General features: G+C 39.9%; 1 protein-coding gene across 1 annotated transcript; it reads right to left on the reverse strand.

Moving 5' to 3' along the window:
- Window positions 1-6,848: 6,848 nt before the first annotated feature.
- Window positions 6,849-23,625, reverse strand: dnajc10 (DnaJ (Hsp40) homolog, subfamily C, member 10). The gene is made up of 25 exons (XM_086266917.1): window positions 22,772-23,625; window positions 21,556-21,812; window positions 21,276-21,438; window positions 21,074-21,124; window positions 19,836-19,918; window positions 19,468-19,599; window positions 18,713-18,806; window positions 18,484-18,561; window positions 18,241-18,284; window positions 16,816-16,881; window positions 16,299-16,364; window positions 16,129-16,218; window positions 15,887-15,997; window positions 15,690-15,804; window positions 13,360-13,487; window positions 11,838-11,954; window positions 11,645-11,746; window positions 10,172-10,232; window positions 9,586-9,680; window positions 8,759-8,892; window positions 8,523-8,576; window positions 8,245-8,392; window positions 7,934-8,056; window positions 7,301-7,408; window positions 6,849-7,226 (listed from the first exon to the last, which is right to left on the reverse strand). Exons 2-25 carry the CDS (start codon window positions 21,763-21,765, stop codon window positions 7,215-7,217), a joined length of 2,385 nt encoding a protein of 794 aa, XP_086123043.1. The 5' UTR covers window positions 21,766-21,812; window positions 22,772-23,625; the 3' UTR covers window positions 6,849-7,214.
- Window positions 23,626-24,102: the final 477 nt, after the last annotated feature.

The raw sequence follows: 24,102 nt of genomic DNA on the forward strand, positions 1-24,102 counted from the left end.
TTAAAAATCGGCCTTAAAATTGAGGCTGATTCATACCATAAAGGCTCATATAGGGCTTCACCACCTTGAACTACACCAGATTAAAAGCAATAAAGCTGAACTCTCAGAATTTCAGTGTTTCTTATTGATGGGAGTAAAGTTTAACAAAGCAGACCAGTAGCCGCATGAACTAGCCACTGTGCGTGCGTGCGTGCGTGCGTGTGTGTGTGTGTGTGTGTGTGTGTGTGTGTGTTTGTACTGCTTCCAGTAGTTCCTGAGTACTAATTTCCAGCAGTGTTTTCTCAGCTGCAGTTTCCATGAGAGGGAAGAGAAAATGTTTTCATGGATTTACTGCCATTACACCTCCTTATCCTCCTCCGCTTTAGTCCTCCACGCTCTTGTCCTCTCTGGTCTGTGCTCCGTGTTGACTTCAGCTGACTGCCTGACTGAAAACACACCTGGTGCTGGGATAAGGTGTAGTCTGTTTCTGGAGGCTGAGTGGTTCTATTCATGTTCCTGAGTGCTGACACAGCAGAGAGTTTGACACCGGCCGACCTTGTTGACAGAAGTTAAAGCTGCTTTAAATCCTTTTTTTTTCCCCCCCCAACATCTGTTCATCAAGTTCTTAAACACTCATTGAAATAAAACTAAAAAGCACAAGTAGAAATGTTTCTTTGGCTTTTCTCATGTGTCATCACATCTGGTGCTGTCAAATATTTGGTTGTATTTCAGCCCGTTTTGTAAGAGCACTTGACAACGTTTCAGTGCTAGCTTGGTCAATTTTCTCGTCAATGTTTTAACCCTTTTTCATTTTTTTTCTATGCAACATGAATCTGATGTAGTCTGGTATATTGCCATATCCTAGGGTGTTTTTGCCCTAGCTTTTCCTATAGCTTCACTGATACTGATACAATATTATCAACATTCAATATAATATAGTATTTATAATATTTATATAGTGCCAAATCACAAAAGTGGTTGCCTCGAGGTGATTGGTATGGTAAGGTAAAGACTCTACAGTAATACAAAGAAAACCCCAATAATTATATTATGAGCAAGAATTTGGTGACAGTGGGAAGGAAAAACTACCCTCTAACAGGAAGAAACCTCCAGCAGAATCAAGCTCAGGGAGGGGTGGCCATCTACTGGGACCGTTTGGGGTCTGGTTGTAAGGTAAAGACCCAACAATAATGGGTTAGGGTTTTATCAGACTCTCTGATGCACGGTGTCAAATATGAGGCCCGGTGGCCCGAATCGACCCAGCAAAGACTCCAATCCAGCCCGCTAGACAGCTTTGGAAAATATGATGGAGGACATACATTTTTGGACTTTAAGTTATATTATCAGACATTTTACAGCTTTTTTCTGCTAATAAAGACCCCCCCCCACAGCCATTCATATTACACCGAAACTGTAATAGACAGAAAATAATAGACAAACAATTAAATGTCAGAAAATTTCCTGTGTTTTACTTTCTAATTTAGATATTTCAGTTCAATCAACAAAAATTTTGTTTTGAAACTACAGGACAGTCTGGACAGTGAGCAACCAGAACTTTGTAATTTTACAAATTATCATGTAAAAAGACTGAGACGTGCTGTAGAAATTGCTTTTCTCTGTTTTATATTAGGATATCTCAGGGATTCAATATGTTAATTAAAGATTTTTATGATGACAGAAAGAACAGTTTCACTCGCCCGCATTAAGATCAAAGTGGGCTGAATGTGGCCCACATACAGTTTGACATCCCTGCTTAATGAGTCTCTGTAGCAGGTGTAATCCAATATTTTGGTTATGTTGTTTCACATGTTGGTCAGAATTACTCTGATGTCTTAGCCAGGGTTTAATCTATATATCTCTATCTATAAATCAATTTAATAATTTTGTAATGTGTTAGGAGTTTTATATGTTATCACCTTACATTTTAGCTCTAGTTTTTGGACTCGTGGTTTGAAACCATAGTCACCTAGCAGGGATTGATATCCCATTGATATCCTGACCTAGGTTTCTAGGCCAGGGCTTGGTATTAGTGTTTTGGGGGGTTTAAGCCCTAGTTTGGTCAGTTATGACATAATGTTTAGTCCTTTTTTCTGTTTTGCTGCCTTTATTAATTTTTCTTTCAATATTTTCCAATCTAATGTTTTTCCTAGTATAATTCAAACCCTGATTTGAGCCAGTATCCACTGATGCTTTGTCGCCAGTTCAGTCTGGTATTTGCCATATTTTGGTCTTCTAACCTTTTGATGTTGCAGTCCTGATTCAGATTAGTTATTATTTTTAGCCCTAGTGTGTTTCCATCTTGTGATGTTTTGGCATAGTTGGCTAAATATCTGTTTGTTAGCCACCTTCTCTGAATTTTTTTTGGCCACTATTTCTTGTTGGTGTTGGGGCACTAGTTTTAACAGGGTTTCATCCAGTACCAGTGCTTCAGTTATAGTTCATTCCAGTATTATACATATCCCTCATTTGGTCTGATATATGCCCTGTTTTTTCTGTCCAATCCTTTTTTCCTGTGTTTCAGATCATGATGTTGTCTTAAATTTAGTGGTCTTGGAGTTGTGCTAATAGGGGTTTCAGGGTCTTGTTTAACACTTGGTGGTGTTAAAGGTTAAATGAAATTTCTCCAGTGTTAACAACATCAACAAATGATTATGGAAATGTGGAATCTTTTTTCTCTTAATGATGTTATTTAATGCTAAAATTAAACAGCTTAAACGTACACAGAGCTACTCTGGCAGGATTTTCTCTTGTGTGTTAATCATTGTGATAAGGCATGTAAAAGTTTGTTCTATGCAGCACACAGCGTCACAGGAAGCGGTGCTCTCCAACTCAAATATGGCCAGCCAAATCTCCAAGCGTCCAACACGGAAAGTAATCTGACATCATCATCAAAACACACACGCACAGGACTACCAGGTCGGTTCCCACAATAACTCAGCGAGTGTTTGTCCAACTTGTTGCTCCATTTCACATAATGAAACAATAGAATGCACACGCAGTAAGTGATTCCAGTGGTTTATGGAGCAGTGCTGCGTCAATGCTGACCTCCAACTGCCCACAAAACGGAGAGAGAGAAAGAGGTAAAGGGGGGGACTACATAGAAATGTCCTCCTCTAATAATGTTCAAGTGGAAAGTATCTAAGGTCATTTAGGTAATTACAGTAATAGAGAACATTTTAACTATTGGTCTTTTCCAGACTGTGAGAATTTCTATGTCTGATGGTTACACTTGTATGTAATTATATACAGATTTATATAGAGAGGGACGTGATGCTGTCCAACAGTATAATGTGTAAGGTTTGTGTAACAGGTGAATTACTAAAGGTAGACCTGAAACACAAATGCCTAGCATTATATTTTTTATAGGTGTCACTGATCACATGGACACATAAAGTAATTTAATTTTCATGTCCCCCATAAAATGAACCACGCTAACCTCAGTGATCCTCTCACGTTTCATCTACCGCATAGGGTAAGTAGCAACCAGGTCCTGCTAATCAAAACAACTCTATAAAATCAGAGGTTTTGGCAGTTTGTAGGTGTGCAGCATTCTCAGGTGTCTTAACACATTTTCAGCATTCAGCGAAAACAAACACCTCATAGGAGCTGTCAGTGGCGATGGTAAAGGGGTGATGATTTGGGCTTGTTTTGCAGCTGCAGGGCTTGGGCACCATGCAGTCACTGAGTTGACCATGAACCAAACCAAAACCAAAGTGTTCTAGAGTCAAATGTGAGGCCATCTGTCTGACAGCTAAACTTGGCCCATATGAGGTAATGCAACAGGTCAGTTATCCCAAGCACATCTCAAATCTACAACACAATTGCTGAAAAATCAATGAATCGAGGTGTTGCAGTGGCCCAGTCAAAGTCCAGAGCTCAAATACTGTAGTGGGACCTTGTAAAGAAGAGCGGGCCAAAATTCCTCCTCAACAATGAGAGACTGATAAAGTCCTACAGAAGCAATTACTTCAACTTACTTATAATTACTGCTAAAGGTGGTTCTACAAACAATTGAATCATGGCATGCACTTTCACAGGGCCGCACAGAGCCCTGGGAAAATATTTTTTTCACAGGACTATGTTTGACCTTTTTTCTGTTTTCAACACCAACTGGATGGATTACTGCGAAATTCGCATTCCCACTGGGATGAGATTAATTGTTGGTTATGCCCAAGATGTGATTTGTTGCCAAACAAATAGGTTATCAGCAAAATCAAGAATAATCTTCACGAATCACATGGATTTAGATGGGTGTAGCTACTGTGACGTCACTGGTTTGTGAACTCCTTGAGAAGAAAGTTTTCACTGTCATCACATCACAGTGTTGGCGTTTTCAAACTGGAACCAGCAAGCACGTTTGTTAGCTAACAACTTAAAAATCATGAGTCATTAGCCAAGACGTATATCCAGTTAATCCTGCTTTCTGACTCTTAGAATGACCAAAATGTATAAAATGGAAATAATGTTATATTAGGTATGAACCAAAATGAGTGAGCCCATCAGGAAAGTGCTTACTGCAGTCAGAGCTGAGAGCCCTTTCCCCAAAGACTTCTACAGGGTTTTTCATGCAACAGGTATCCCCCCCTGGTGGCCATTAAAAGGCATTACCTGAATTGGCTTTGCTTCTCAGAGCCAGAGGCTACATTCATCTTTTACACTATGGTGCAAATTAGCCAGATATAAGCATCACTGCTGCTTAGTAGATTTTTACTTTTGAGGTAGACTCTCACCTACTGCTACAGAAGACAAAGAAGAGTTTCTCATTATCATCAAGAAATCTTTAATGTGAACCTGGCCAGTTTCCCAGTGTGATCATCAGAGACAGATTCGATGAAAATTATATGCACAGAAACATTAATATCACCACCTTTTTCTGTCTTGCCGAAGGCATGGATGAACTTTAGGCTTCAGTTCACAAGGTTAGCAGACCAGCTGCTATCTACAGCTTAATTTATTGAGTATAGTATAGTCAGTGTCGGGAAGGTTACTTTTAAAATGTATTCCATTACAGATTACAGAATACATGCCCCAAAATGTATTCTGTAACGTATTCTGAATACTTTGGATTACTTAATATATTATCATGCTGTTTACAACTATGTGAATGTACTATTGCTGTGATTTATTATTGTTACTGAAGGTCCGCGGCTCCGAAGCGTAGTAAAGGGACCTCTGACTAATACGGCGGGTTCCGAGTTGGGCTCATAGCCGAAAAATAGCTTTACTTTGTTGTCTGGGTCAACTTTGCTTGCGAGAGACAGAGAGAGGCGTTGAAAGGCTGCTCCAACGGAAATTATTGTTTCGGAGGAAAACACGAACACAGCGTACAGTCGAGTCTTAATAGCTTACTTACAACTGGGCTCGTCAGGCACTCTTCTTGGCTGCAGTGGTTATTATTATATTTACATGCTTCCAGCTCCCGTTTCTGCTCGATGACAACTCGTACCTTTCTACTCGCCTTTTTCTCCCTCCTCGAGTTCACGGACACATAACGTGTATGGCAGTCTATTCTCCCTGCAGCACGGACTACACTGCCCATGATGCTACATTCTTTAGAGCTATACCTGTAGCATTCTGCCTATTAGCTTAGCACAACAACAACAACAACAAAAAGGCGCTCTCTCACCCAGGAAACACGCAGAGAGAGAGTGTCACCCTGTAACCATGGCAACTGTAACGCTGCCACCTGGAACAACAGAACGTAGCTGTCAAACAAAACCCAAACAGTCCTGACCCGCGACAATATGAAACAGGAAAGTACTGCCGTGTAATCCATTTAATTCAACAAAGTAACTGTATTCTGAATACCACCTTTTTAAACGGTAACTGTAACGGAATACAGTTACTCATATTTTGTATTTTAAATACGTAACGGCGGTACATGTATTCCGTTACTCCCCAACACTGAGTATAGTAGATTAGTTTTCTTCAGACCACATAATACAGAACCGTGACACAATGTAATGTTCTCATGGTAATGTAATGTGACTCAGGTCCGTTGTGGATAAGCTCGTGTTCCAAAAGTTGAATCAGTGCACAGGTTCTGTTTCCTGATCAACTCTTTTCTGGGGAAGTCACTGCACAGAGAAGCAACAGTGACACCTGCTGCCCTTCTTAAGATACACAGCCATTACAAACCATTAAAAAGCTCCAAATTATTTCAATACAGTTTGTTGCTTTTGTTTTGTTTTTTATTTGTGTAAAATTTCCAAGAGCATAAGATAAATGCATCAGTTTTATTTGTTTGTTTTTTCTGTGGGAATACATATTACATATAACAAGTAATTAATGATCTAATTAACTTTAACGCATTAACAGTATAAACCTTTTTTTTTTACTGAGGATTTCAGCGGGCACCCAATCCTTGATATATTCTGAGCTCTTTTCAGAGACTTTATAAACCCTGTCTGCACGTATTTATCTTGTCAATCCAACTTTTCTTAAGCTCCTGTCTCCTACAGTTTTCAGCCAGATGACACAGTGAGTGAACAGTGAGTGAACAGTGACACCTGCTGGTCAAAGTGTGAATAACTAAGAAAACATCTACAGCTGTGTGTTTACGTTCTGGGGTCCATACAGAGCATTGAGGTGGACGATCATGTTTTCAGCGGGGCTATTGCCACCTCATGTCCCTCTGGATGCACCCCTATCCAATCCCCAAAAACTCAGTTTGACACACAGAAAAGCAACAGTGTTGAGAAACCATGAGATTGAAATGCTTGGCACTTTTGCTTGAGTAAAAAACAAAGTAATTGAAAGAGTTAATACTTTGTGATTATTTCTTTTTTCTGAATCTTGTCAACATCTTTGTATACTTTGAATTTAACCTGCAGGGATGGTTGTAAAACTCACAGGGATGCACACACATCTAACAGAAACGAACCGTTTTATTCTCAAACTGTTTTTACATGAGCAATAAAATACAACACTATGTCAACATTTGGATCGGTGAGTGTGTGTGTATGTGTCAGTAACATGATCAATACACAGTGTCCCAAAGTTTTACTTCATAGAGTAAATAGAAACAATGGAGACAATTATAAACCAAACATAAACAAGGCAGAAGTGTTCAGTACATTCAGCACAGCAGGTAACAGTCGGTCCCAGTGTTCCAGCTGTAGCTTCTATAAAGGAGTGTTGACCGATTGATCATCTTGCTGGGCCAATCAAATTCACTTCTGTCTCTACCTGACCAATCAGGTGGCTCATCTTCCTCACAGTACTGCCCGCTTCCATCACAGCTCATCCTACAACATACAAACGTGTCAGACTCCAGTTCAGCGGCTGGGTTGATTTGTGCTTGAAGTTAACCGGCACTTACCTTTGGCTTATTGTGTAACCGTGGCAACAGCTGTTGTAGCCGCTGTCTGACGGTGTCAGCGATCACGTTAGCGTCTCGGCTATTGATATGCTCCCCACTCTGTTCATGCTGTCAGAACACACACATACACACACATTATAATCTTTTCCACTATTAAGTCAATCCATAACTGATTCTTTCCCATCAAATCTGATGATGAAGGCTGTGCTTTTTGCTTTTCTTTTGTTTTATAAAAGTAAACTGAGCTCTTTTTTTTGGTGATGAATATAAAACATTAGATTATAAACCTTGCTTTTACTTTTTTTAAATGGTATTTGATGGACAAAATGTTAGAATGGGGAAAAATCAGGAGTTGATTCCTAATTAACAAAAATATTTGGGAGAAGACAGATTCACCAAAACAAAATAAAAACAAACATAAAAAACTGAAGCATGGAGAAAAACATGGCAAGCAACACAACTTTTACAAAATAAAAAGAGGCTACAGCCATGAAGTCTAATCCTAGAACATTCTTACTCTGAAGTGACAGTGCTAGTCACGGTGTGTGTGTGTGTGTGTGTGTGTGTGTGTGTGTGTGTGTGTGTGTGTGTGTGTGTGTGTGTGTGTGTGTGTGTGTGTGTGTGTGTGCTTACCCTCTTTTTTCCCAGGTATGGGTACAATCTGACAGTTGGGTAGGCGGTGATTCCAGCTAACTGACAGGTCTGATAATGAGCCTGACAGTCAACCTTCCCTGCCCGGACCTCGCCTTTAAGCATCTGTCAATCGCACACACACAAAAAGCATGACTGCAGGACTCTTGACTACAAGAAAACCATACTTTTAAGAAACTCTTAATTTGTGCTTCGTCCCACAGTCTGTTGGAGAAGTTTACTTTCGGTTTGTCTCATCAGTCACTGCAGAAAAAAAGCAACAAGATTCATGCAGAGAAGCAAAGTTTTCACACCCGAGCTAGGACCTCAAACTCCGGGGCAAAGTGTTGACAGGGTCCGCACCAGGGGGCATAAAAGTCCAGGACCCAGTGATCCCGACCTGACAGAACCAGAGATCTGAAGGTCTCTGGAGTAAGGTCCACAGAGGCTCTGGGTAAAAAACTGTACACACAAGAGAATAACTCAACTATTAACACTGGACACGTCCCATTTCATTGGTTCTTTTACTGCAGAAAGAAAGAAAAACCCTAAAGAAATACAGAAAGACAAGAAAAGGCAACTTGCATCTCACCTCAGTGCCCATGTTCTCAGTGAATGGGCATCTCTGTGCCAACCATTATAACTCCTACAGAGACAGGCAGGCGAAAAGGAAATCAGTAATCAATAATCTAAGTAAAAAGAAGATGTAAGAAGGTAAAACAAATAATTCTGATCATCTGAGATGTTGTGATGAAACTCATATCCATATTCTCATCTCCTGGGAATATTCATTTCCCGACATCTGAGCATGTAAAGTGAGTTACATACGTATAGCGATCTGGCTGCCGGCTGTTTCCAGGGTACAGGCGGATTTCTGGGTATGCTCTCACACTCTGGCTCTGACAGAACGACTGAAAGCGCTGACAGTCGACCGAACCGACCAGGATCTGACCTGAAAGCAGCTGGATGGAAACCAAGACGGCGTCAGGTTAGAGGCTGCTCTCTCCTTCTGCTAGCTGAGTCCTGACCCTCTGTTTTCATCTGCTGATTTCTGTCACTTGCTTTAGGTTCATAAACAAAATCCCAATGTTCCTGGTTTTCTTCACAAATTCACTGTTTTGTGGAGTTGTGCAGATTCAGTCATAGGTATTAATTTTAAAACTGACATCTAAACTGAATTTCTTTCCTTTAAGGTTCATATATTTTTGGACCAGGGCACAATTTGGCTATTTTAACTGTTTAATAAATCGCATTCAAGCTTATGTTATACAATAAATATGGGTTTAAAGGAAAGAATCTCAGCTCAGTTTTTAGAAATATGCCATTAACTGTCAAGGACAGGTCATGCTGCAGAAACAAATCTATCAAAGAGAGAGCAGGAAAATTATGAATGGCAAATTGAGACCTTTGTACATTCTGAAAACAAAATACAAAAAGTGTCTACTAAGGTTCATCTAAAGCATACAACAGCAGAACAAGCTGGAGGCCGTGTCATGGCTCGAGCTTCCAGTGGCTCAGGGTTACTGAAGTTTACTGATCAGGTGACAGTAGAGTGAAGCAGCTAGATGACCTTTAAAGTTTATACAGCTCTCCTTCTTGTGTTCTTTCAGTTTGTGTCTATGGTCTATATATGGCACATGTAAAGTGAGTTATACCCGGGCCATGCGTCTCCATTCAGGCATCAGAGCCTGACAGGGACCACACCAGGGAGCGTAGAAATCTACCGCCCAGATCTGTCCTTCATCTCGACCTGCAGCAGAGAAACAGACCACTGTGTTAGACTTTAACTTTAATAATCCGGCCTCTATGGTGCTTTAAACTGAAAGATGGGAATGGGTAGTTTTCATAAAACAGCAATTGCAGCTGTCAAGTTCTTTTACAACAGTGCTGTTCAAAGTCTTTGCAACTAGCCCTTTGTGCAAGAAGCAGTTTATTGTCACGGCCGTGGTTCAGGGGGTTAGGAAGCTCATCTTGTAACCGGAAGGCTGCCGGTTCAATCCCCAGCTCTGTCTGTCTTGGTCGTTGTGTCCTTGGGCAAGACACTTCACCTACCGCCTACTGGTGATGGCCAGAGGGGCCGATGGTGCGGCAGTCTTGCTTCTGTCAGCCTGCCCCAGTGGTTTGCCTCCACCAGTGTGTGAATGTGAGAGTGAATGAATAGTGGAATTGTAAACCACTTTGAGGGTCTCGAAAAGCGCTATATAAATGCAATCCATTATTATTGTCAGGAGCAGGTTTTACCTTTAATTTTCTCTGTGAAGCTTGAAGGATCCAAAATCAGGACCGATGGATTAACCAGGTCCTGCAGAGATAGAAAGAAGCCCTTTGTGATCTCACTGTCTTTTAAATACTCCACTTTGAGACCAAAGGCAACCAAAGGAAAACAGCAATGAAAAAAAATTATACTATGCATCAAATGTTATTTTGTAATAATATTGACAGTGGTGATGAGCCCTTTAGCTGCAATGATTCACTGAGTAATAAAAAAAAATTGATCATAAAAAAATTCTCAACACAAACTTTGCTTCGATGCTTTGGTTAATGCACGGCTCTGTATTGCACTGATGTGTTAAACGATGTAAACGTGAGCGCTTAACACAGGTGTGACTAAAACAAACCTTCAGAATAAATGTGTTTAGGAGCAGCGTGTGAATAAAAAGTCGGACAACATTCAGCCCACTCAGGCCTCAGTTTTAAACAAAAACACTGATAACACAACAGCAGCAATGATGATGATGCTGGCAGTTTAACGTGGACCCGGAGTCTGTTTACACACCACAAAGAGCAAAGAGACGGAGCCGTTACTGAGACATTGAGCTCAGGTAGAATGAAAGAAAAATGTTTCTAGTGACGTAAACAGCAGGGCTGTTCCTGTGATCACCAATGGTAAAAGGCATTAATCTTTAGTGGGGGAAAGCGAGCGGGAGTCCTTCATCAAAACACCCGATCATCAAACTCTGACGTAAAGAAAAGCAAAGTTTGTAGCTGCTCCGTCCACCGCTGTTTGTTTTACACAGAAAAATCTGCAGTAAATCTCCAGAAGTTGTATTAAAATGTTCAGATGAACCGTTAACTTCGTCCGAACCCGTGTTCAGCTCTCTGAAGGCTGACAGCAGCCGTCCTATTTTAGATGGAAACAATACCTGCAGTAAACAGGGATCAGTCTAAAGGGGGACATGGGGTGTAAAAAACCATATAAACGTCAAGTGCTTTCATAAAACATTTCAGATTAAAGTGAAATAATATAAAATATTGTATCAATTAAATTGCACTAATATTTAAATATATAAAAATAAAAGCTTTTTTTCACAAGCCAATAAAAATGTGTTTAATATATATATATTTTCATTTAAGAAAGCGTTTTCTTAAAAAAAAATGAAATTAATATGGTATGCAAATACAGCTAAAGGGTTTAGCTGGGTTTCTTCTTTTACATGCAGTGAAACTTTAAAATATTGCAATTTCCAAAATGGAAACCAATGAGCAGTTCATTCTGAAAGACCTGTAATCTCTTTTGAGCTTTTATTATTGCTCATAAATGAAACTCAAGTATTTCTTATCCGATTACTTGATTAGATTACTGATTCATTTGAAAAAGATTACTCATTACAGCTGGAGCTGTAAATTTCTTAAAGGTACATTTTGACCAAACGGTGTACAGATGACAAAAATCCAGGCAAAGAGGAGCCATTTCAGTTGTATTTGATGTAGTACCTGTATAAACTCCAGGATGCCATCAGCTGAATGATGGCCTTCATATTCATGCACAGAAGAACCATTAAAGATCACTGTGGTGGGATAAGCCTGAATATTATACTGAAAAAAGAGAAAAGTAAATTACTAATTGGTCGGCACATTTTAGCCTTAAGCTTAAAAATCAACAATATACACGGATGTGTGTGCTTACTCTAGAACAGAGGTTGTGATGGATGGTACAGTCCAAAGTGCCAAACTTCATCTGCCCAGCTAGCTGGATTGAAGCTTTTCGCAGTTCCGGCAGTAAAGCTCGACACGGGGGGCACCACTGCAAGCAAGAGCCAAATGTTTGTGAGGTTAATAAGTAGTAACGACAATTCTTACCCAATGTTCAAATCTGAGCTACCAAGGATTTAGGCTGTCGGTGGTCGTTATCACGTCAGTAGTTTGGTTTTTAACTAGTGCTATTTACAAACTTCAATTTTCACAAAGTGGTAATAGATTAAAACTGATTTTAAGTCCCATTTTCTCACTTTTGGTTTTTAATGTTTTTACTACGGTTGACAAAGCTTGATTAATTAGCCCTTGTTCACACAGCGTTCTCAGTGTTTCAGGGTCTTTCTTGCCTCTTACAAGCTCACAATGCTCCCAACAAAGTGGTCCATATCTGCCTCGGAGTTAGTGACTGTTTGTGTTGTAGGTGTAGCACCACCACCAGCCCTGAAGTTAAACAAGGACTCTGACTGGCTGCATCATCAGTGCCAAAAACATTTGGCGCAACCAGCAGATTACTCTTGTGCTACGTTTGGTCCCTTAGCTCATAGCTCAGTCACACTAGAATAAAGATAGTATTAAACTGTCAAACCCTGCAATTATAAAATAAATAAAAAATAACAGTGATTGCATTGAATATTGTTTGCAACTGAAGAATGCACAAATAGCTCGCCTGGTGGGAGACGCGTCTCCAAACGATCCCAGTCCAGCTCAGACTGGATGCAGTCACGTGAAGCTACATCAGGGTCAAAAGCTATTTCAAAGTGAAATTCTGATATTTTTTATATTTAAAAAATAAAAAAATACAATTTTTTTCTTTAATAATTATTTTATTTTAAATAATTTATTTGTTTTCATTAACTTCTTTTTTTGGGTTTCAAATTTATTTTTTTTCACTTTCAGACTCTTGATCCTGATTTTGTGTTGTGACAGATTTCCAAAGCTTTGCAAATAACTCTGTCTAAAAGACAATGCAATCAATGTGAGTCAATCTGGACTGATAAGAGTAACTTGCCTCATCGATTGGCTTTTATCAATGTTTTACAGTCAATTGTCACATTATCACAGCTGTGTGTAACTTCTCAATCGCATTCAGCCAAATATAACATAAATATCAACGCTTAGAAGAAAGAGAACAGTATGGATATATTTTACAATTTATTTACTGGTTGTTCCAAAGTGGTTTACACTTTGTATTTTAGTCACTGAAGCAACTTTAGGTTTAGTCTACTATAATCTCGTAATATTTAATCAACTAAAACTAAAAGATTTAGATGCAACAACTACAAACTCTTTTGTAGTGAATCAAATGTAAATAAATAAATAAAGGAAGAGTTTGTTGTTCACTTTTGAGGTCACAGCTTAATAAATCATTTTAACCACTAAAATAACCACCTACTTGAAAATCTGCCACCAAAAGCACAACATCATAATTGTGATTAAAGTAGTCAAATACAAACCGGAGCGAAGAAGTCGACGAGCCACGGCTCCTTTCTGTCTGAAGGAAAGTTGTCCGGCCCCAGAGTGGTGACAAAAGCTCGAACGCTGTCCCTCGCAAAACCCACAATATTGTACAACACATCTTTGCCTACACAAAACACACGAGTTAATGCAGATGAGCAAACCTTCTCTGAACGGATTAACTTAATAAGCCATTGTTCAACCAACCTTAGCAAACTGGCTCCTCAAATAATAACATGAGCCCTTTTTTGGAACTCCTCTATCCTTGTAACCTTGTAACAAACTGCTAGTTGGACAAGACGTACATGTCCTCCTCAAACATGCAGAGATATTCAAACTAATTTAAACAAATAAAATGCAAGTGGAGAGCAACATGTATGGGCTCAAAATGTGGTCATAAATATTTTGTACTTGTAAATCGGTTTTGTACTTGTAAAAAAGATTTGTATGTGTAAAAAAGATTTGTGTGTGGAGTTAGCCCAAAAAAACCCTGAAAGTTACAAGTACGAATTTTGACCCTATTTTTCTTCCTTTAAGCTGATTGGTCAATGTCATGTCAATCACAAATTAAACAATCCAATCAGAGAACAGATGGGTTTGGCTGTCGGAGGGGCACTTTTTTGAACTGCAGGTCCTTGAAGGGTAATCTCTATATAAATATCCGATAGCAGTTAGGTCCCCTAACTTTCAGCAGCTGTTGAAAGGATAAAGTTGTGGTATGTCAGTGGTTAGAAATACCATTATTACTTTAGGATTAGTTTAGCACAAAGTCAGGGCTGACCCAGGACCATTGCTGTGAGTCACAGTGCGCAGCATAAAAGTCCTTTCACATCGGACGCAGGATGTGCTGCTAATGCTAATTGCTAACTAAAAGCAAAGGATCCAGAATTTGTTGCTGGCTGCTGGGCTCTGTGGGTTTTTGCAGCAGCTCTACCTGTACTAGATGCACCTGCTCCTTGTCTTTTCTATCTCTGACTTTATGTCCTCTACAAGAGTTTCTGGTTTTTTTGCTAGTTCTTCAAATGTTCAATAAAAACATGTATGCTAATTCATAACGAAGAAAGCTTTGTAATGAAGACTGTCATTTCCAAAACACTGCCCCCCCTGCGTCCGCAGCGCTGTTGAAAAGGCTGTGGAAGTCCCTGTATTAAACACGTAGTCCTGTGACACAAAAATCACCAAACTCGGACGACCACAGACTGTTTTCCTTCGTGGTGATGAAGGAAAACGCTGGGTTGGCATGTAAAAGGGCATTTATTCCCTTCAAAGACCTGCAGTTCAAAAAAAGCGCCCCTCCGACAGCCAAACCCATCTGTTCTCTGATTGGATTGTTACATTTGTGATTGACATGACATTCACCAATCAGATGAAAGGAAGAAAAATAGGGTCAAAATTCGTAGTTGTAACTTTCAGGGGTTTTTTTGGCTAAGTCCACACACAAATCTTTTTTACACACGCACAAATCTTTTTTACGCACGCACAAATCTTTTTTACGCACGCACAAATCTTTTTTACGCACGCACAAATCTTTTTTACGCACACACAAATTTTTTTTACGCACGCACAAATCTTTTTTACGCACGCACAAATCTTTTTTACGCACGCACAAATCTTTTTTACACACACACAAATCTTTTTTACGCACGCACAAATCTTTTTTACGCACGCACAAATCTTTTTTACACACACACAAATCTTTTTTACACACGCACAAATCTTTTTTACACACGCACAAATCTTTTTTACGCACGCACAAATCTTTTTTACACACACACAAATCTTTTTTACGCACACACAAATCTTTTTTACACACGCACAAATCTTTTTTACGCACACACAAATCTTTTTTACGCACGCACAAATCTTTTTTACGCACGCACAAATCTTTTTTACGCACGCACAAATCTTTTTTACACACACACAAATCTTTTTTACGCACGCACAAATCTTTTTTACGCACGCACAAATCTTTTTTACGCACGCACAAATCTTTTTTACGCACGCACAAATCTTTTTTACGCACGCACAAATCTTTTTTACGCACGCACAAATCTTTTTTACACACGCACAAATCTTTTTTACACACGCACAAATCTTTTTTACGCACGCACAAATCTTTTTTACGCACGCACAAATCTTTTTTACACACGCACAAATCTTTTTTACGCACGCACAAATCTTTTTTACACACGCACAAATCTTTTTTACGCACGCACAAATCTTTTTTACGCATGCACAAATTTTTTTTTACACATACAAATCTTTTTAACAAGTACAAAATATTTATGACCACATTTTGAGCCCAGTACAATGCAAATGTAGTACTGACCATGGTGGATCTCAAAGTCGTGGATTCCCAGTCCTTTAAAGACAGCCATACAGGGTTTATGAATGTAAAGAGACTGACACAGCTCTGAGTCCGCTATACAGTCCACTCTGCCAACCTGGAAGGACAAACAGTCAGTCAGACAGGCAGGCAGACAGATACATGCAGAGACACGCACAGACAGTCAGATAGACAGATACCTGTATGTGGTCATTTCGGAGGAAAGCTTGTAGCTTCTTGTACTCGTTGGAGGCAGAGTTTTTGTTACCAAATGTAAAACTGATTAACCAGCGATGATGGGCCAATTTACTCTGGACGAAACAAGTTACACTGCATCAGAACAATTTTACATTGTACTTCTGTATTATATTGAATTGCGCTGTAATACAATACAAGTAATTGTATTATGCACAGGTGGACTGTGCATCTGGAGTCAGAATACCTGGAAACTGTCGCTGGTGAGAAGTTCCAAATCAGGTAGATGGTTGATGACCTGATTATAAATTTCTTTACTGTCCAGAGTATTCAGCCACTGAAACACATACACATAGAGTCAGTATTCCAGTACTATACACAGTATTAGCACAGACAGTAGTGTGTTCTTCGTCTTACAAGTACACTGTCTGGTTTATTCAAAGCACTTCCAGGTGGGAATAAAGCAGTTGCTCCACTGGTCACCTGAAACACAACAGAAAGATTAGCCAAGCAGGCGATACTGCTGGAAATAACTAAATCAGTCTAAAGTCAGTTCTAAGCAGAGCACTATGTGTTGACAAAATATCATCCTCCCTCCTGGCTGTAGCTCAGGGGGTATTGCAGGTCATCTACTAATTTACTAATTGGAAGGTTTGGTTTGTTCCCTAGTTGCTCCAGTCTGCATGTCAAACTATTCTTGGGTAAAATACTGAACACCACGTTGTTGTCTCATTGGAGTGTGAATGTGTGGAAAAAAGGGTGAACGAGGCATGCTGTATAAAGTGCTTTGGGTGCTGAGGTAAAGTAGAAAAGCACTATGTAGAAACCATTTACCCCCATCTTTGCAGATGATACTCCCACTTACATTGTATATAAACCCAACTACACAGATATCTCATGCAAGTACCATTACTATAGTACTTCTGACCCTTACCTGGAAACTTGCACAGATCTGTTCATCTGCTGTGCAGTCCATCCATCCCACCTTAACCAGACCATCCTACATTCAGACACAAACACTTAGCAGTTATAAAGAGATCAAACAGGCGCTGTAGTATTTATTACAACACATACATCAGCATCACAGCTACTAATAAACTTGTCATGATAGAACTACAAATAAAAGTTAGATTTTTTTTAAAGATTTTTAACATTACACAATGTACGTTACAAATGAAACATAACTTGAGGATAGTGAGCTACCTTTATAGGATTCAATCAAATTGCCTAGACGACACTAACTGTCATAGGTCTGTCGGTCACACACAGACATCGTTTACAAGGCTGTTCCTCGCAGCTATTAGATTGGAATGACAAGCTGGAAATCCAAAGTACGTCCTCACTTCAAAAGGTTAGAGGACAAATGCATGAAGATGACACACAACCCCTCAGAGAAAACATTTGCCTGTCATTCATCAGCCCCAAATAAAGCTTATCATTTGAAAAATATAAAGAGCCACACAGCAACACTGTGGTTAGACACACGGTCTCTTTGGTGACACATTCACATAAGTAGAATTTAGCATTTAAGCCTTTTTTTTTGTCTTTGTCTTTCATGTAGGACAGTGTTAACATTATTAGTGACATATATCCTCAAGGCCCTTTCACATAGGACGCGACATGCGCTGCGCTGACCGCTAACTAGAGCGAAGGACCCAAATTTTGTGCTGTGCTGACCGTTGTGCTCTGCCTGTACATCTTTTTTTTTGCAGCCGTTTTACGTGTAGTAAGATGCCCCTGCTCCTTGTCATTTCAAAATCTCTCTCTCTGACTTTTCTCTCTTCTCAAGTACTTTAGAGGAAAAAAATGACCTCTTCAAGTGTTTGAAAATTTCTAAATCCATCCAGGGCCAATTTAACCAATCCCATAAAACACACCTGCTGTGTGTCTGTGATATCACATCTCTAAAGCAGTTTTGTTCTGTTCTTCACACAGCTTCAAATGACATAAAATCTGAATGATCGTTAGAAGCAGAGCATGTGGTCTGCACCAGGCCTTATAATTTGACTAGATTCTCTCTATGCCTGATTTACTGTCCTCCTTATCTGCTCCGTGCAGCTTGAAGCAACTTCCATAAAAAATATTTTATGTAAGTGATGTGGCGCACAAAGCAGATTCAGGGATTCTTCTGAATCACACTGCAGTGTGTCTGGTGGGATTTAAGCATTTCTCTGAGTGGGTATTTCAGGTGTAAGAGTCATGGGTCTGGGAGACTGAAAACCAAAGCTGCGTGCCCCTCCCTGCATGGCTTTATAAAATGCTCTACTGGCTCAAATCTTTAAAGTGAATTCATTTATTCAGCAGACACAGCATGTCTCTGTGATAAACAGCTGTAAAAACATTACTGCTGTTGTCTCACCAACATTCCTGCCAGCTTCTGTCTCGTTCTTGGCTCCAGGCAATCTGAAAAAGAGACAAACACCATTTATTTTAAACAACAAGCTTGATAACACCAGTACACTCTGTGTGTCCACGTATCAGAGCACATGGTTATGTAGACTGATTTGTGACACATCTGCCTGTCTTTTCATAAAGAGTCTTGTATGTGTGTGTATGTGTGTGTTAGCATGCAAAAAAAAAGCTGACTGTGCACATGTGTTACCTCCACTGTCAGAGCAGAAGGTGATCAGCCAGCCAAGCCCTGACGAGAACGCGCTCTCTATCTCGCTGAACACGTTACCTGGAAAAAAAAACATTAGTACGTATAGGATGAGGAATAAACTCGAACAACAGAAAAACTCTCCACAGACTGTATTTCACTGAAAGTTTAGCCAGACTGCTCGCTAACACAAAGTTAGCTCATCTCAGTGTGGTCGCGGGTTGTAGTTCACCTTGCCAGAGCTGAATGATGGTTGTAGTGATGAACTGCATGGAGAAGCGAACCAGGTTGTCTCTATTGCGCTCCCCATTGAATTTCTCTGGTCTCTACAGAAATGCAAAGAATTGATAAGAAATTATAAGAAACAAAACATGGAACATGTTAAATAAAGCTTTCAAACAGTGAGCGCAAACTTTTATGTCTGGGTTTTACTTTGTGAATGTGTGAATGCACAAACTCATCAGCGGAAAAGTGACATTACAATGCACCAACTAAACATGTGCCTCAAGCAGCAAACATCAAAGAGGTTTAACAGAAATAACCACTCGGCTGTCGGGTCTCCATCTGTCTGTCTCCGCATCCACAACAGAGTGCAATCAAAGCTATACACGGTTCTCCAACAGCATCAGTAGTTGAAGTAAATGTACCCTTGAATGAGAACGTACTCACTGATTTTCCTTAACATGCACTTTTTGCTTAGTGTAAACAAACAAAGGAGGCAAAGGATAAATAAGCTGTTTGCCTATCATAGGAAAAGTTCAATTATGGACTAACACTGGTAACTGTATACAACTGGTTTCAAGCTTTTGTCATTACTTTGATGAGTCTGTTAAACTCATTTATCGACGTTCGATTGAAACTTTTACTTGGTGCCTGCTCAGGTTTGTAGTGTTCAGGTGCTTGAGCTAACTCAGTATGTGCATGTACTACATTCATTTTTCAAAGTTGAGCTATTTCCATTTTTGCTACAAAAAGCAGCAAACACACCTGTCCTGATCTGTATATGTACAGACTGGGGTAGCTGTTGATGCCCTTCCTCCTGCAGAGATGATTGTTGTCTCCACAGTTCACCGCTCCAATCCTGATCACACCATCCATCTCCTTGGCAAAATCCCTCCACTGTGACATGCAAAGGTCAAAGCAAACAGACACGTACATATTTTAGTAACTCACTCTGTCTGACACAGAGTCTAACTCTGTCTATGTGATTATTATCAAGTTACAACTTGAGCAAGAAACTAACAAAACCAGGAATGTTTTTCTAACAGATGCATATATAACACAGAAGAAAACAAAATCATAAAAGGGTGCAAGACTGAGGATGTGTGTTTAGTGTGTTTCTTGTGTAGTGTTACCGTCGGAGCCAGCTGGTGACAGTGGGAGCATCGTGGGAAATAGAAGTTGATGAACCAGATTTCTCCAGAGTTCACTGCTGCTTCTGAAGCAGACACACAGACACGTCAGTCACTACCTGTTTACGCTCTTGTTTCTCACACGGTGTTTGTGTCGTGGTGCCTTTGAAATCCTTTTACTGTTGCTCCCACTGATAAGAGTGGGGTAAAACTACAGTTTGGAGAAAGCTGCACAGCTGTTCTGCTTTATGCTAAGGTCTGAAGACTTACAGGAAAAAAGGTTTACGGCACATATATACACACACAAAAAAAACAGACAGCAAATAGCAGTTACTCTGGAGTTGGACCAGCCATTCCCAAACTTCAAAGTTTGAATTGTACCCTGCAGCTCACCCAAAACTAAAATCAAACAAGAAAACCATTAAACATTCCCTTTGTGTTTTCAATTTGATTTGCTGCTGACAGGTTTACTTCCAGATTAGGCTCTTTGTGTCTGATGACAAGATATGAAATAAGTTCGGGATAAAAAACATTTTAGAACCAATCCAGCATGCAAGACAAACAACTGAGAGCCTCTTCACTCATGAGCAGAGAATTTGAAATCAGAAGAAGACAAAGACATCCGTCATGAAAGAATGGAACCTGATGTCTATGTGACAGTGGGTAGGACTATTACAATTACAATGTGTGGAACCGCACATAGTAATTACAAGTGTATAAATGTGCGTCTGGGATGTCAAACATAAGACTGAGGGGCGAGAACTACAGATTAGATTTTGGACTTTGTACTGTGTTTTGTCTTTCAGACAAAATAATTTTTCTTCAGTCCTCTCAGACTGCTCATTGTGGATAACTAAATGTGAACATTTGAGAATGTGCTAAAATGTTTTTATACAAGAACAAACAAACAGTTTGTTTGTTTGGTGGGTTGATTGGTTGTTTGGGGCCATTGCACTGTTTTTCTGTTCCAGCACAATTAAGATTAGCTCAGGCTCTGTATGACAATGAACTAAAATGTGTTTGACACCTCTGAAGTTAATTATGCAATGTATGATGTCTGTCATTAAACAAGAACAACAAGATTTCAAAAGCCAATCAAAATAAATTTGAGAAATCTTTAAATTTACATAGTTCTTACGTGTTGGCTTTTTCTGAAAGGAAAACATCAAACAATCGAAAAAGGATGAAGGTTTTTCTCATTTGTACACTAAAGCAAAAACAGAATATGTTTTATATCTTACCAAAGTCTCCACTGTCCAGCGTGATGATCTCCAAATCATCGTCATATATACCTGGACAGAAAGACGAACTTAAATACTGAACAACTCTTTGTTCACAGCAGAGCTAGCTATTCTTTTCTTTTTACAATATCCTCATAAAACGATTTCTATACAAACAATTGTAAAAACATTCAAGTGTTGTAACATCCCATTGGTTACTTACCAAAGTCATATCTGTAGTAGTTCCAGCTCTCATAGCGTCCGCCCTGCTGCTCGTCCAGTCCTTTTTCTCCATATTTATCATATTTCTTTCTCAGGTCTTCATCCTTCAGAACTTCATAGGCACGATTGACCTGCAGGAACTTCTCGTGGGCTGAGGGGTCACCCTGAAATAGTCGATAAGCATCAGTTTTGTCAGGGTTTCATAGAGACGCGACAGATTTCAGAGAATTACTGTGTCATTTTTTTGTGTTTCTGGATTGTGGTTTGTCCGTGTAACTCACAGGGTTTTTGTCAGGGTGCATGGTGAGCGCCAGCTGCTTAAAGGCCCGTCGTATCTCTTTGGTCGTCGCTTCCCTGCTGACTCCCAGCAATTCATAGTAGTCCTGGCCCTCTGCCCAAACTGCCACCAAAAGGACGGTGAGGAGCATCGGCAGCACCATAAGCCAGATGGACCGAGGGTGTTGGGCCCTTAAGGCAACCCTGTGCGCCATCGGGAATGTTCCTTCAATGAGTCAACAAGCAGCCGCAACTAAAGGAACTGGGGCAGAAAGACACAAAGATCAGTTCTAAATACCCTGTCCACCCAACCCTGTAGCCATTACCATCCCCTTGCCTCACTAATATCACAGTAAGTGAGGCAAACAGCTTCTTTCCACAGCAAGAAAAAAAAACAAATACAGTCACTACAGGAGAGCCAGCATGTCACCTTAGGAGTGTCGTTTACATATGTGGCCTGTTTGGATTGGCTTAAAGGATGGAAGCATTATCTCTACTTTTATATGGCCTCAGGCTTTGGAAGGACAAGTGGTCTGCAGATAAAAGAAAGAGGAGCATTTTTTTACACCGTTGTCTTTTGCATTGCAGTTTCCTGCACCTTGAACTATTCAAACAGTTGCTTTGATATCCGCAGATTTCTTCCCTGTTTTCAGGGTCACTCCAGGAGGATCGCCTATTTTTATGGTACAACAGTTTTCCTCGAGAAAAATGAACATACTACAACATATTTAATTTTACATCTTACACAAACAAAAATTTAAATGAAAGCTGCATCTGCTTCCACGAAGCTGCCTTTTAATTAAATGGTAATTACATTTGATAAACGGTAGCTTTCAAAGTAAAAGCCTCTATTTCTCTATTCTTGATCAGAAACAGAGCATCCATGTAGATTTGGGAACTGTTTACGAGATTAAGGGAGAAATAAATAGCAATAATAGCACTCAGATATTTAATCAAAATTCCAGAAGATTCTGAAAAACAAGCCTAGTGAAAAATATTTTTCTTGATACAGTAGACGAAGCCAAAAAGGCGATACATCAAAGTACATGCATTGTTAACACGCCTGTGGTTATTCCTGTTACAACTTGCTCAGCTAACTAGCTCGTTAGCTTCACTGCGACACGGAGCTGTTTGCTGTCTTATTGGTGAAGCAAAAGCCAATATTCATGTAATATTTAGCAGACATTTCAATATTAATTTTTAATGCGTCGGCTTTGTTACCTTTAAAGAGTCCCAACTTCCAAAAGTCTGGAGATGAAGATCCGCATCAGCGTCCGGCTCGGACCCGGCATCAAGTTGCACACAACAGCCCAAGCTGCTTCCGCTTACTGTGCTTCACAATAAAGGTCGTGCAGCTAAACGGTACACTCTGAGTCTCACACAGACAAAACTAAAACTTTATGTATGTTCAGAAAGCCACTCGTTAATCTAATTTCATTGTGTTATTCTGTTTATGATGGCCTGTTCCCAGTGTTGGGAAGGTTACTTTTAAAATGTATTCCATTACAGATTACAGAATACATGCCCCAAAATGTATTCTGTAACGTATTCCGTTACGTTACTCAATGAGAGTAACGTATTCTGAATACTTTGGATTACTTAATATATTATCATGCTTTTTACAACTACGTGAATGCACTATTGCTGTGATTTATGAAGGGCTCCGAACCCGTAGTAAAGGGACCTCTGACTAATACCTCGGGTCTGTGTCGGGCTCGTAGCCAAAAACTAGCTTTACTTTGTTGTGTGGGTCAACTTTGCTAGCGAGAGACAGAGAGAGGCGTTGAAAGGCTGCTCCAACGGAACTTATTGTTTCGGAGGAAAACACGTCAGGCACTCTTCTTGGCTGCAGTGGTTATTATTATATTTACATGCTTCCAGCTCCTGTTTTTGCTCGATGACAACTCGGACTTTTCCACTCGCCTTTTTCTCCCTCCTCACGGTCACAGACCCATAACGTGTATGGCAGTCCATTCTCCCTGCAGCACGGACTACACTGCCCATGAGGCTACATTCTTTAGAGTAGCATTCTGCCTATTAGCTTAGCACAACAACAACAACAACAAAAAGCCGCTCTCTCACCCAGGAAACACTCAGAGAAAGAGCGTCACCCTGTAACCATGGCAACCGTAACGCTGCCACCTGGAACAACAGAACGTAGCTGTCAAACAAAACCCAAACAGTCCTGACCCGTGACAATATGAAACAGGAAAGTACTGCCGTGTAATCCATTTATCTCAACAAAGTAACTGTATTCTGAATACCACCTTTTTAAACGGTAACTGTAACGGAATACAGTTACTCATATTTTGTATTTTAAATACGTAACGGCGGTACATGTATTCCGTTACTCCCCAACACTGCCTGTTCCACCCACCAGCTAGCGTTATAATTTTATTTTGATAACAGAACTCTAGCTACCGGATACTTCTTGGTTTTCTGTAGAATAAGTGACAAATATTTAACAGTATTTGCCACATATTGATGACGTTCACGCAAATGGTGTGTTCGTTCGTCGGTGGATGTGCGATCCCAATGCTTCCAATTGGAAT

The sequence above is a fragment of the Aulonocara sp. 'chitande type north' Nkhata Bay genome, linkage group LG16, assembly GCF_057382095.1.
Source record: "Aulonocara sp. 'chitande type north' Nkhata Bay isolate Kocher_YH1m ecotype deep benthic linkage group LG16, A_spYH_male_GT1.1, whole genome shotgun sequence".
Taxonomy (NCBI): Eukaryota; Metazoa; Chordata; class Actinopteri; order Cichliformes; family Cichlidae; genus Aulonocara; species Aulonocara sp. 'chitande type north' Nkhata Bay.

Coding starts and splice junctions, on each gene's coding strand:
- dnajc10 (XM_086266917.1), bottom strand. CDS start 21,765: ATGGCGCACAGGGTTGCCTTAAGGGCCCAACACCCTCGGTCCATCTGG. Junction 8,393..8,522: donor CTGAGAACATGGGCACTGAG/GTGAGATGCAAG, acceptor TTGTGTGTACAG/TTTTTTACCCAGAGCCTCTG. Junction 8,057..8,244: donor AGTTTGAGGTCCTAGCTCGG/GTGTGAAAACTT, acceptor TGCGATTGACAG/ATGCTTAAAGGCGAGGTCCG.